Raw genomic sequence first — 14210 nt, forward strand, 5'->3', positions numbered from 1 at the left:
ATTAGTGCCCACCGCTGGTTATATGAAGTACTCTGTAGGCTCTTAAAGATCTGTTTATACAATAACTCGACCATACCTTGTAGCTTTGTTCAAGAACGTTGATTTATGTAATATTTTCTTTTTAAAAACACAGTTTTGTGAATTCAGTTGTTGATAGTCCTTCAGAAATGAAACATCTTCCTTCCAATGCTGTGTAAAGTATGACCTTTCCTAGAATAGTAGTTCTTGGGTAATGCAAGGGCGAACTTGAGCATAGGCTGTTGTGAACTAGTGAATTCAAATTGAAAACAGACTGTCCTATGCTTCAAGATAATTTTTGTTGCTTCTGAATGCTCTCTTGGACTGTCTGATTCATGGCCCAGGAACTCTGTTGTAACTTTCGTTTGAGTCTTCATTGTGGAATGAATGGGGTGGAGGCGTTAAGTATGGTTGGTATCTGTCAAGTCATACCAATTACACAGGTTTGTGAGGCCATCTTGGAAGTTGAACATTGATGTTCTTTCACCCACGCTGTGGAAGTGAGGACGGTTGAAGCAGTGTCATGCTCTGTTGAATAGGCACTATGTAAAGTAATTGTTGAACCTAATTCTCAGCGCCTATCTGGCTGTTGTTAGCTCAGCCTGTTAATGAGACTACATAGGTTGTTGCTTTGGGTGCCATCCTAAAAATCTATATGATGCAATTAAGTCTGTGCAAGATGTTGAAAATAGGAAAGAATATTCATGATTTTCTCTGTTCTACAGGTGGGGCCGATTGAGGCAAAGGAAACCTTTAAAATTTTTTTGCAAACTAGTATCAAGCTAATCTTTATGCTTCAGACCTGCAGTTGTGCCCTAGGCCTGTCTGCAGCGATGAGTTGTTCAGGCCAGTTACAACATGCTGCTCTCCCCTGGCCTGGACTTTGAGTGTAATTACAGAACCCCTGCGTATTTTCTCTTTGTTCCTAGTGTTTTAAGACTTAATTTGTTGTTCTTCAAACTGTAAACGTAATGTTTCTTATTTCCCTAAAACACCACTTGAAAGATTCAAAGTTGTAGGTGTATATAACAGATTGTAGAAAAGCAGTATTTTTTGTAATAAATTTTTGCGGCAGAAGGAATATAAGGGAAATTCAGCTATTTTTATTTACAATGATAAATCTTTAATTTTTAAACGTATATTTAGTTTTTACGTATTTTCACAGAAGCAGATGTGTCCATGCGATTGGTGTACAGTTATTTAACCCCTGATTTGGCCACTCTGGTGTATAGCGATTTCAGTGTAGTTAAAGTGATAAGCCCAGTGCTGGGTCCCTGATGGTGCCATGAGCACATGCTAAGTGACTTTCGTAATCCGTGTCAGTCATGTCATTAATTTAAAGCCTTCGGTTTCTCATTAGGAAGCATGTAAAGACCTGAGATGGGTCTGTGCCAGGCAGGGACACTGGGAACATAAACCTGTGGTTTCAATAGAGATGAAGGTGTATGATTTTCAAAATATAGGAAAATTTTATCTGTCACCATTTAAAAATTTTTAAGATGATTTCATGCAAATGAAACTTTGGAATTTATTTGCTAGATCCAAATAAACATACTCGCTTTTTAAAATGTATACTTAAAAAAAATACTAGAATGTTATATTTCCTCAACATGCTAAGAACACTTTTTCAAACTTTTTTTTGAATGCAGAGCTAAAATTGAATTGCCTATTTCGGTTTTTTTTTTCTTGATTAAAGTAATATTTGATAAGCATCAAAGAAAAAACACAAAACAAACCTATAGGGAAAGTGGCGTAATACACATTGTAATGAGTCAGCTTGGGCACAGGAGCAGTCATTGAAAATAATACTGTTTTAGAATACGTAAATTGTGGCATGATAACTTTTTCAGAAATACATTTGCATTTATTGATTCTGCCTTGCAGAGTGTGACAGTGATGATAACCTGGGTGTAGAAAGCGCTTCAGTGGGAGAAGAATTCAGATCTGCAGAAGGTAACCTAATGGAGCCAGTCCTGTTCCCGCTTGACTGTGATTTCCCCCTCTCACCCTATACCCCCCGCCGCTCCCTCCCACCCCTGAGTTTGAAAAATAGTCGTTCTCTCAACTGGAGGGTAGTTTGCATTTTCTCATGGAAGATGAGCTAGGGGCTAGGACAGGAATCCGCGAGTCCACTCCCTGGGTTGGTAAATAAGGTTTTATTGGAGCCCAGCTGCACACTCTTGTTGAAGGATTGTCGGTGCTGTTGCTCCAGGGTGAGGGGTTGTGACACAAACAGTATAGATCCCCCCATCCCACAAACCAGCCTAAAATAATTATTTTCTGACCCTGGGTAGGAAAAGGTTGCTATCCCCTGGGAGAAGATTTGGGTTTTCTAATTTTTATGTCTTTTGAGTAGTAATTAAATTAAGAATATTCAAAGTTATGCAGTGGAACTATGAAAACAAGCACTTATATCTGAATTTTTTATTTTTTAAAAAACTCTGGGGTTTTGTTGTTGTTTTGGGGGAAGCGAGATAATTAAATTTAGTTATTTATGTATTTTTTTAGAGGAGGTACTGGGGATTGAACCCAGGACCTTGTGCATGCTAAACATGCACTCTACCACTTGAGCTATACCCTTATATCTGAATTTATTAATGAGCTTTTTCTATAAACTAAATTTTTTCCCTCTTAAAGGAGAAGATATTCCCTTCTGTAGGATTAAATAGAACCTTCTGTATTAACTTCACATCAAGTCATTTACTGGCTGACCACTATTTGGTTGTGTCATGTGTACATTTTTTACTTTGTTTTTTTCCTAACAGACCGTTCTTTTTAATAACCATGGGGGAAAATGAAACAACAGGTTTTAGAAAGTACTTCAGCTTCACCGAAGAAGTTGAAGCTCTTCTGTCGGCATCTTTGACATTAAAGGGTGACACAGGAGTGTTAATACACATTCCAGCGTGGTCTTTGCTGGTGGGGACTTGAGAGGTGTGTCTGCAGGAGCGCGGAGGGAGCTGCCCGCCGGTTGGTTCCAGCGCCGTTCCCTGCGCTGCCCTGTACCGCCGAGTAGTCTGCCTCAGAGCGCACCAGAGCCCGTGCTGTTAGGAGCTAGGGGCTTGAGTCTGGCGCTGGAACTGATCCATCTATTCAATCAAGTAGAAAACTCTGATCTCTCTCTCAGTCAGATTCACTGGCTGAGCAAAGTTGGCAGTAAATTTACTGCCTAATTTGAAGCAAGTTTTCTGACCAACTTGTTTTCCCAACATGGTCTGGTACAGTGCTTAGCATCCACATAATGGTGAGTTAAACAAATGAAAGCACTTTGGTGAGTTTTAAACAAAAACTGCCAGCTAAGTTGTTTATCGAGGCCACTAAAAGATAAACACCATTGAGCATCTAAGTAGTTCAGATTTTGCAACCTTCATTTGCTACCTATGACTAATGCCTTGGAAAATGCCAGACAAAATTACAGCTTTTAAATAACCACCCTTGGGAATCCTTCACAGTTTTGTGGCTCCTAGCTAACCCAGGAAATCTGAGATGTGTTAATATATACCAGAATTTCTAGCATTTTGTTATCTGTGTGATATATTTTATGGTTGGGAGATTCTGAGAGTTTCCACATTTTCATCATTCTTTAGTTTGGAAAAAGGATGACCATGAAAGGATTCGAGAAAAGATACTTTAAACTTTTAACTAGTTGCCATATGAAGTAGGGATATAATGCTCTAATTTCAAGAAAAGTCAAAGTGGTGAGATGTGCATGTTTTCTTTCATTTCCTGATGATTTTTGTCAAATGAGTGTGAGAAGCGCATAGTGTTCCATTTGTAAGTTAAGGAGTATGGTCTTCTCTGTACTTCTCCTGATACCTTCCTTTCCCCTCCTTTCACCCAACAGGAAGTAGCTCGGATATCATCTCTTACGTTGAACCCTACAGAACTGCCACTTCTGTAGACAGTTTTGTATGATCACTGCCTCTTAGATTTTCCATCGTTAGAGAGAGCTAACCACCTCTAGACTCACTCCGTATCATACCGAGCGGATTTAAACATTTTCTGTCCGCATCTCTCATCCCCACTAGATTATGAGTGCTGCAAGGGGTAGGATCATGTTTTATTTCTCTTTATTTCAACAACACCTAGCACAATGTTTGGCACTAAATGATTGTTGAGTAAATAAACTTACAACAAACTTAGAACAGGTTAGAGCTACCAGGGCCCATCTCCCTATAACTGAATAAGGGAAATTAAGACAGATGCCATTTGGCTGGGAGAATATTGGGTGATTTTGTTGACCCTGCGCTATGGAAGCAAATGATGTTCTAAGTCCTGACCTGAGTTTTGAGCAAAACTTCTCAAATCTCTTCTCATCCCTTCCCTTCCCAACACACTTTAAAAGTCTGACACATGGGTGGCAAAAGGCAAGAGGAATTTGCTTGTGGCTTTTTGCCTTGGGGACAGGCAGTTCCTCCCGTCGCCTCCCACCCCCGAACCCCCCCACCCCCGCTCATTCTTTGTTCTCTGTAGACCAATATCAGATTCTAACTACCCAAGACCGTCATAAAGACCCTATGTAATCTCAGCTCTGCTACTTACAAGGTATGGAATGTTGGGCACGTCATTTCACCGTGTGTTCATTTCTTCATTTTAAAATCGGGAATACTTGTCTGCCTACCTTGCTAGAGTAGCCTGGCCCGTGGTAAGCAGTGTATGTGTTGGCTGCTGCTGCTGTTACTGTGACTCTAATCATGGCCATTATTCCCTGTTACCTGCATGTAAGGTCTGCTCTGGAAGTTTACATACTCATAACAGAGGTATTCTGACTCCAATCACTGGGAAAGGAAGAAGACAGCATTATGTGTTGTCCATTTTTCTGTAAATGTCAGCAATTTGCCTTAGAGCTCCTTCAGTTAATAGCAGTCATCAGTATTAACATCATAACATAAGCTGTAAAACTTCATACTGTAGCCAGTTTAAAAAATAAGAGAGACTAATGTGTTTATTTTTTACTTCAGTTAATGTTATGAAAAATGTAATACTTTCAAAGCGGCTCTTAACGACTTATGAGAGTCAGAATATTCCCATTATTTTACGTAAAAACTTAGTTTTTCAAACATGAAGTAATTTGCCTTCAGATTCACAGCCTCAGTATTATCGGAGCATGATTTGTATATAGGTTTTCTAACGCCTGTTACTGGGTTCTTATTTTGTCACATGACCTCTCTTCAAAGAGAATGAAGTTAAGGCAGAGAGAAGGGAGAGTAAGAGAAACACAGACTTAGCCATAAAAAAGGAAACAAGGGTATGTTTGCCGTAAGCGTTCTTTATTTCTTCATACAGCTTTGAGTCACTGTCTGGTGTTCTTTCATTTCAACCTGAGGGATTCCCTTTAGCATTTCTTGTACAGCAGGTCTGCTAGTGGCAACCCCTCTTAACTTTTGTTTTTCTGGAAATGTCTTGATTTCTTCTCCATTCTTGCTAGATACAGATTTCTTGCTTTTTTTTTTTCTTTCACCACTTTAAATATGTCATCTCACTGCCTTCTGGCCTTCATGATTTTTGATGAAAAATAAGCTATTAATCTTATTGAGAATCTCTTACATTAATGAGTTGCTTCTTCCTTGCTGCTTTTATTGATTTTGACTTTTCACACTTTAACTATAGTGTGTCTCAGTGTGAATCTCTTTGAATTTCTCCTGCTTGGAATTTGTTGAGCTTCTTGAATGTGTGGATTCATATCTTTCATCAAATTTGGGACATTTTTCAGCCATTATTTCTTCAAATATTCTTTCTGCCCTTTTCTTCTCTTTTTGGGACCCCACAGTGTGGATCTTAGTCCATTTAATGATATCCCGCAGGTCCCTTAGGCTCTGCTTACTTTTCTTCAGTTTTCTTTCTGTTCTTCAAACTGTATAAGTTGTCCTGTCTTCAAGTATGCTGATTCTTTTTTCTTTCCACTTAAATTTGTTAAGCTCCTGTAATGAATTTTTAATTTATTCTGTCTCTTTATTGCTGTTCTCATTTTGTTCATACATTGTTTTTCTGGCTTCCTTTAGTTCTTTGTCCATGGTTTACTCAAGCTCTTAGAACATAGTTAAGATAATTGGTTTAAAGTCTTTGTCTAGTAAGTTCAATGTCTAGGTGTCCTCTGGGACAATTTAACTCAATTTTTTTTCCCTTCAGATGGGTCATACTTTCCTGTTTCTTTGTATTATTTGTGCTTTTGTTGTTGTTGAAGATTTGATATGTAAACATTATAATGTAGTACCTCTGGAAATCAGATTCTGTCTCTTCCCCGGAGTTCACTGTTCTTGTCCATTTGTTTAGTTACTTTTCCAAACTGTTTTTGCAAAAACTGTATTCCTTTTTGTGTCTAGTCATTGAAGTCTTTGTTCAGCTAGTATTTTGACAGAGATTTCCTTGAATACAAGGAGCTAAAAAACCCAAAAAAACAGTCCCTCCCAGGCTTTGCAGATTTGCTCTGTGCTGGGGCCCTTCAGCACTTAGCCAGGCTTGCACTGAGCTTTCAGATCAGCCAGTGGCGAAAGCTTAGTGTCTTCGCAGGTATTTTCTGAGCACGTATCCTGTCCTCAGTGTGTACCTGGCTGTTGTCCAGTACACATGAGTGCTTTTGAATGCCCTGATTTCCCTTATCAGTTACTACAGTGGGAACAATGAACTTCTGCATCAGTGATTGTAGATGTATTTTTTCTCTTTAGTTCGGTCACTTCATATTTTTATATTTTGAAGTTCTGTTTTTAGTTGCATATATGTTTCTGATGCATCTTTCTAATGAACTGATCTGTTTATCATTATGATATTATGAAATGTTCTTTATCTCTGTAATGCCTTTTATCATGAAATCTTTTTTATCTGATATTAATATAGCCACTCAAGCTTTCTTATGCTTAAAGTTTACACAGTATATATTTTTCTGTCCTTTTACTTTCAATCTATTTTTGTCTTTATTTTGAAACTATGTCTCATACAGACACCATAAAATTCAATCTTACTTTTTGATTTACTCTAACAATCTCTACTGTTTAATAATGGATTGTTTAGTCCATTAACATTTAATGTAATTTCTTACATGGTTGGATTCCTGTCTGCCATTTTGTTTTCTCTTTGTCTCTTCTTTTGCCTCTTAGCCTCCCTTTCTTGCCTTCTTTTGGATTATTATAATATTTATACTTTCTCCATTATATTTACTATTTATATTTATATTTAATATTATAGTATGTACTATTTTATCTATTGGCTTTTTTTAGCCCTTTAATTTTTATGGTTGATCTAAAAGTTACAATATATATTTTTTGCTTTTGTTATAAACTCTAAAAGAAAATGTTGTTTTGTGAGTTTTAAAGAAAGAAGGAATATATAGTCTTTTATATTTATCCATGTAGTTACCCATTTCCAGTGACTTTCATTCTTTCCAATAGATTACAGTTTCCATCTGGTATCATTTTTCTTCAGCCTAAAGAACTTCCTTTCTTTTTTATGTAATACAGTTTTGCTAGTGTTGAATATTCTGTTTTCTTTTATGTGAAAACATCTTTACTTTCTCTTTAATTTTGAAGGATATTTTCTCTGGCTTTAGAATTCTGGCTGACTAGTATTTTTTCTCTTCATCACTTTAAAGATGTTACGCTATTGTCTTGTGGCCTCCACTGTTTGTCATGACAAGTAACCGTGATTTGTATTGTATTTATCCTACTTGGAGTTGTCTTAGCTCCTTGTATCTGTAAGTTTATTGGTTCCCTCCAGTTATTTTGGCCCACTTTCTGTCTCTCTCCTTTTCTTTTGGAACTCCAATTAAACATTTGTTAGGCAGCTTAAACTTATCCACAGGTTTTTTTCATTTTCTTCCGGTATCTTTTTTCTCTGTTCTTTATTTTGGATAATTTCTGTTGTTCAATCTTCAAGTTTATTATTGTTCAGCCTTCTACTGCCTCCAATGTTAAGCTGACCTAGTAAGTTTTCCATTTTAAATACTGTATTTCTCAGTTCTAGAATTTCCATTTAGTTTTTAAAAATAGTTTTCACTTCTCTGTTGAGATTTCCCATCCACCAACCTTAAGTCCTTGAAAATATTTATAACTTTTCTAAAATCCTTTTTCTGCTAATTCCAACAGCTTGATTATCTTGGGGGGTTAGTTTCCTTTGACTACTCTTCTTGAATGTGGGTCACATTTCTTGTTTCTTTGCAAGTCAAGTGATTTTTTTTTTTTAATGTATACTGGATATTGTGGATGTCTACTACAGATTCTCCGAATTCTGTTAACTTCATATGAGGAACATTGGTTGTTTTTTTCCTTATAGGCAGTTAACTTGCCAGACTCAAACTCCAAACTCTGCCTCCTCCACAGCAGGCATCAGCTAAAATTATTTTCTTCTTTTAGCTTTCCAACTGTTGTTTTTCATTGAGAATCTTGGCTCCTCTCTTGTGTCTGCACAGTTTAGGAGTCAACCAAGGATCTGTAGATTTGGAGGACCCCCTTCTGATACTCTCTCACTTCTGCTGGAATCTCTTCCTTCTCCAGTCCTCTGCCCCTGTGCCTCCGCCCTCCCCCGCCCCCCACGGCTTCTCTTCCCAGCTTCTCTGTAAGACCCAGATTCTGTCTTTAACTGCTTGAGCCACAAAGAGCTCGGCTTCCCTGGTGAAGGTCTGCCATCTTGTTTCACAAGGATTTGGGAATGCCCTAAGGCAAAAACCAAAACAAAACTGTAAAACTACAAAATCAACCCTGTGCTGTTCACTTCTTTCAGTGATCAACTCCTGTCCTGTTTCTGCTTGATTTTTGTTGCTCTTCAATGCCTTAGAATAGTTGATAATTGTTATCTGTCGGGGAGTTAATCCGATATAAGCTACTCCACTGTTAACGGAAGTGGAACCATTTAGTTGGTTTTGTTTTTATCCAGTCTTTTAACTGGCAAGTTTAATTTGTGTAAGTTCATGGCAGATATTAATATTTTTGTATTTATTTCTACTATTTTATTCTTAGCTTCCTCTTTTTGTTTTTTAAGCATGTTGTCCATATCTGTGCGACAATAAGAGGACTCTAGAACACTTCACCTCCGATCCTTTCCCCTACCTTACATGCTGGTATTCTCCAGTATTTTGATTCTCCGTGTGTGTGTATGTGTATAGTATAATGACACAAAAATTGTACAGAACGCTTTACAAAGCAGGCGACCATCTTTCAGGTTAAAAAAAAATAGAGCATTACCAACATACTGATTTCCTAGGGCCACTGTAACTGAGTACTACAAACCAGGTGGCTTAAAATAAGAGAAATTGTCTCACAGTTCTAGAGGTCAGACATCCAAGGTCAGGCTGTTGGTGGGGCCATGGTCCCTCTTCTCGCTTCCTTCTGATTAATGGCAACGTAGACATTCCTTGGCTTCTAGGTGCATCACTCTAATCTCTGCCTCATTCATCATGAGGCCATCTTCTGCCTGTGTGTCTGTGTTTGCATGGCATTTTCTTCCAGTGAGGACACCAGTCATAATTGAATTAGGGCTCATGCTCGCTGCCTCATCTTACTTTGATTACACCTGCAAAGTCCCTATGTCCAAATTAGGTCACATTCTCAGGTACCAGGGGTAAGAAGATATTTTTTAGGGGGACACAATTCACCCTATAACAACCAATGCCCTAGAAGCATCCCCCTCATTCCATTTTCCAGTTACTTCCCTTGCATTCCTTCCCACATCTGGAAACACTAGGTCAGTAGTGCTTGACTTTGAACTTTATCTAGAAGGGCTCATATAGGCCATCCTGTCCAATAGAATTTCCTGTGATGATGAAGATGTGCTGTATCTGCACCAGTATGGTTGCTAATAGTTACACATGGCTATTAAACACTTGAAATGTGGTTTAACTGAGGAACTGAATCTTAAATTTTATTGAATTTTAATTAATCAAAATATAAATAGCCACATATAGTCAGTGTTATCATATTGGACAGCACAGGTATGGTCTGTATTTTGGGTCTGTATGCCTTCAGTCAGCATCATTTTACGATTCATCTGATTCTTAGCACGTGGCTTCGGTTTGTTCATTTCCAGAACCTGTATAATAATTTTACATACAAATCGTAATTCATGTATTATTTATGGACACTTGGTTGGCTGTTACGAGTAGTGCTCCTGTGACCATTCTCACCCGTGTCTGTTGGTGCACAGATGTCCACATTTCTGGGAATGTAAACCGAGGCATGGACTTACTAATGTTGACTTTAGTGGGTAGTGCCAAGGTTTGTTTCCAAAGTGGTGGTTCCACTTTCTTTCATTCCAGTGGTGACTGTGCGTACCAGTTGGTCTACATCTTCAGACTAATCATGGTATCATTGGTCTTTTAAATTTTAGCTAGTGATGGGGTATTTCCTTGTAGTTTGAATTCACATGTTTACATGTTTCTGAGGAGTAATGTTTATTGACCATTTTGACATCTTTTGCCAGTGCCTTTCCAGATTTCTTGACAGTTTTCTTTTAGACTGTCTTTTTATTGATTTTTCTGGGTTGAAAATCTTTCAGTTCTTCCTGGGTTCAAGATCCCTGTATTGCAGATATTTCTCTCACTGTGTGTCTTGTCTTTTTTACTCATTTAATGGTGCTTTTGATGGATAAAAGTAATTTTAATCCATTCTAAATTACCATTCTTTTCTATAATGTTTTTTGAGTCCTATTGAATAAGTGTTTATTCCCTTGTGTTATCTTCTAGAAGCTTTGTTGTTTATCTTTCACAGTTATATATACAGTAAGTCTGAAATTTATTTTTGTATATTCCACAAAGTAGTGGTAAATTTTTATTGTTTTTCCCATATGACCTTCCAATTGACCCACCACCATTTATTAAAAATACCATCTCTTTCCACCGTTCTGCAGTGCCACCTTTGTGATCAGTCAAGTTTTCCTATGTGCATGGGTCTGCTTCTGAGCTGTCTATGCTGTTCTTTTGGTCTATTCATCTGTTCTTGCACTGGTACCACACTTAATTACTGTAACTTATTATAGTGAGTTTTCATATCTTTTACAAGTCTTGTCACCTTTTTCTTCTTTGCTTAGAGCATCTTGGCTTTTCTTTGCTTGTCTTCATCCCTTGGCATTCATCTCAGTGCAACTCACTGACCTACAGTCTAGCTTTAACTTAACACAGTATGTAGTAGTTTGTAATATTTTTAATTGGAGACAACCTAACACCAGTGCCCCAGCTCAGAGGAAGGTGCAGCTGCATCTTAGAGGAATTACTGGTGCCTGTGAACTAAGTAGGTTCTGGGAGACTGGACTGGATGAGATGAGATAAACCTGGGGTGAGAATCTAGTGAAGACCAAGAAAGTGACACCTAATTCCACCCTCTTGGACTTGAGTGTCATTCTCAGGAAATAGAGAAAGACCTGTGAACCGAAGAATGTGTGTCTTGTTCACTCTCGTATTCCTGTGCCTGGCGTACAGTGGACGTTGAACAGATGGCTGCTAAATGTGTGCCTGTGCGTATATAATGTATGCCCCTCGGAGAACAGTGCAAAGCCATGAGCTCCACTTCTTGCCTTAGATACTAGAAAGCTTAAAACTAAATTTTTAATAGCCTTTGAGGTTTTTGCCATTTCATGGTTTTTTCTTTCTATTTCTAAGTCATATATGCATTACCTCAAGTCTTTTTGGAAATACATAGATTTTTTTTTTCATGTTGAATCTAGTGGTTACCTGTCAGTAATTCCAGAAGTTTGTTGACTTTCTGCGTCCCTCAGTGGAAATAACTCACAAGTTCTTTAGCATATTAAGCTCATATATATCATAATTCAGTTTGAGATTATATCCAGATTCTCATATTTCAAAATACTCAAATTTTATGATGAAGAAACTGCCAGGTTACCCTCAGTTCCTCCAACTTGTATTTCCTTTTCTTCCTGAATAGAGAGAGGTAGTTGATGAGACTTGCATAAAGCACATCTTTGTTGGTTTTCTGCCCTAAATATTAAAATTCTCTGTTTCTTAATGCAGATGTGGAATTAGAAGAAGCGATTAGAAGAAGTCTTGAGGAAATGTAATTAAAGATATTACCACACAGCATCAAGTGGCCTTGAAGAGACTCAGGATAATGAAGTCTTGAGTTTGTTTTCTAAAGGAGACCAGAAATCTGCTGGTGCACATGTATTTGAAAACATGCTTTTTTTGCTTTCATATGTTCAAAATCTGATACTGCTTTGTATTTTTGTGCTATTTTGCAAAAATGTATAGAGGAATAGAATACATGTTAATGCAGATACAGACCATGTGTTCCAATACTGGTATCACTGTTACCCAGTTAATTTTGAATTCATATATTTAGGTTTAAAGAATTAAAAAAAAAAAAAAGCAGCAGCAGCTCTTGACTTGTTTATATGTTCCCAAATAAAATTGGTTCTTTAATTTTATTTATACTGTACAGATGATTCTAGTTTATTTTTTTAGGAGTGAAAATGAATATAAATAAAGCTGTCATAGTTCACTTTTTCTGTAAATTCAGCTTCTGATGTGGCGCTAATGTATGATACCTTTGAGAATTTTGTTTATGGTTATTGAAAGGGAGCAATGGAAACTGATCATGGAAACAGATTAAAAATTTTATCAGCAGTGTTCTTTGTGGGTTTCACTCAGATGTATATCCCTGCTTTAATTAGAGCAGCACATGGCTGGAATTAAAAAAAAAAAAAAGAAACCCTAATTTCTTTGAAAGTATTAAAAAGAAACTTTTTCCATTCCTTTTCCCTGCTTAGACTTTTATGTGACTTCTATTATCTGCTGTTTAAAGGGAAGGATGTCAAAATATTTGCATAGAATTAAACTTATTTTTAATAATATTAGCCCTTTATATATATATATTTGTGTAAACATAGTATTCTTCAGAAAATAATATTGAAGGTCTACTCAGGAGTAATCTCCCTTAATCCTTTAAATTTTTAATTTCATATGGAAGTATCTTCATTACACTTATTCATTAAGTTGTCAGTTTCCTACAGATGATATTACATATTTAATTTTTAAATGTTGAGACCGCATTGTGAATAATAAAAAATATTATATAATCAGAAGACTGAGAAGGGGCTTGTCGTACTACCTTTGTGTGGACGCTTCATGTTATTTGACCAGAAATTTTGTGTAGTAATTACTTACCCAACTTAAAATTGTCTGTAAATACAAATTTTTCTTTAAGACAAAAAAAAAAAAAAAAGATAGAACTTTGGTCTTTCTCTGCAACTAGATAATTTAGTGTGTAAATAGTATTACTCTTTTTTTTATTATATAGTCTTTTCAATCCACATTGGAAACCAATTTGTGTTTTTTATTTCTTAAGATGTTACTTCCTTCCCACCTGCTTGCCTCTATTTTAAAGCAGACATCGTAGTTTGAGATTGTACTCGTCATTTTTCCGAAAGGACCATATTGTACTTCTGTTTGTTAAAGTAGTCAAGCAAGGTTTCAGGAGTCACGGAGCAGGACCTTAAGGACACCCGCAGGTGCTTGATCATTAGTGAGGAGTGGAAAGGATGTTCCAGAAGGAGGAGCAGTCAAACAGATGCGGGGAGGAGGAGACAGCGCCACACCTGGCCGCGATGCTTCGGGACGTCCTGTGAAGAAGCTTTTGTGGTGTGTGGTCGAGGGTAGCTTTCCATGGGGCAGGAGGGTATTTCATCATGACCCTTAAAATAAGGTAATTGGGTTGTTGTTTAATGTTTTAATTAATAATTGTCACTGATTGTATTTTTACTCATTAAGCAATTAAAAATCACTTTAAATTACTTCATAATTTGAACTGAATTTAGACACGAGGAGAGGTGGATAGTACATGGATGAAGTTATGTGGATTATTATCAAGAGTAAATGTTTCTAACACTGACAGTGATGCTTATCTTTTCATTTTTATTCGTTTTTCATTTTACTGTGATCCCTTGTTGGTTTTTTTTTTTTTTCTTTTAAAAAGTTTTTATTGTGATCCCTTATTTTTATACCTGAATAACAGCTTTCCCCAAAGGGATGATGGCTAGCATAACGTATATTCTAAAAAGGATATATAGATAACGTATTGATAGCATCTGGTCAGTGGTATCACTGATTGTCATAAATAAAAGTTCCTCAGTTAATAAAATAAAATTCCTCCTTTTCTTTTCTCTTCTTTTCTTTTTCTTTTTTTTTTTTTTTTTGTTTCGTTTTGTTTTGATCCTTGGCCTCACACCTGCCCAGCCAGCCCCTTGTTCCTGCTGCT

General features: G+C 37.0%; 1 protein-coding gene across 4 annotated transcripts in view; it reads left to right on the top strand.

Moving 5' to 3' along the window:
* ZNF451 (zinc finger protein 451) overlaps window positions 1-13754 on the top strand; it is a 72921-nt gene extending 59167 nt beyond the window's left edge. For 3 of the 4 annotated variants that reach the window (XM_064476607.1, XM_064476610.1, XM_064476608.1), the window contains 2 exons: window positions 1903-1971; window positions 11969-13754. In XM_064476607.1, the coding sequence (XP_064332677.1) occupies window positions 1903-1932 (30 nt within the window). In that variant the 3' untranslated portion in view covers window positions 1933-1971; window positions 11969-13754. The remainder of the gene's footprint in view (window positions 1-1902; window positions 1972-11968) is intronic. The other variant, XM_064476609.1, reaches the window with a different exon arrangement.
* The last annotated feature ends 456 nt before the right edge of the window (window positions 13755-14210 follow it).

Source organism: Camelus dromedarius, chromosome 19 (genome assembly GCF_036321535.1).
Source record: "Camelus dromedarius isolate mCamDro1 chromosome 19, mCamDro1.pat, whole genome shotgun sequence".
Classification (NCBI taxonomy): domain Eukaryota; kingdom Metazoa; phylum Chordata; class Mammalia; order Artiodactyla; family Camelidae; genus Camelus; species Camelus dromedarius.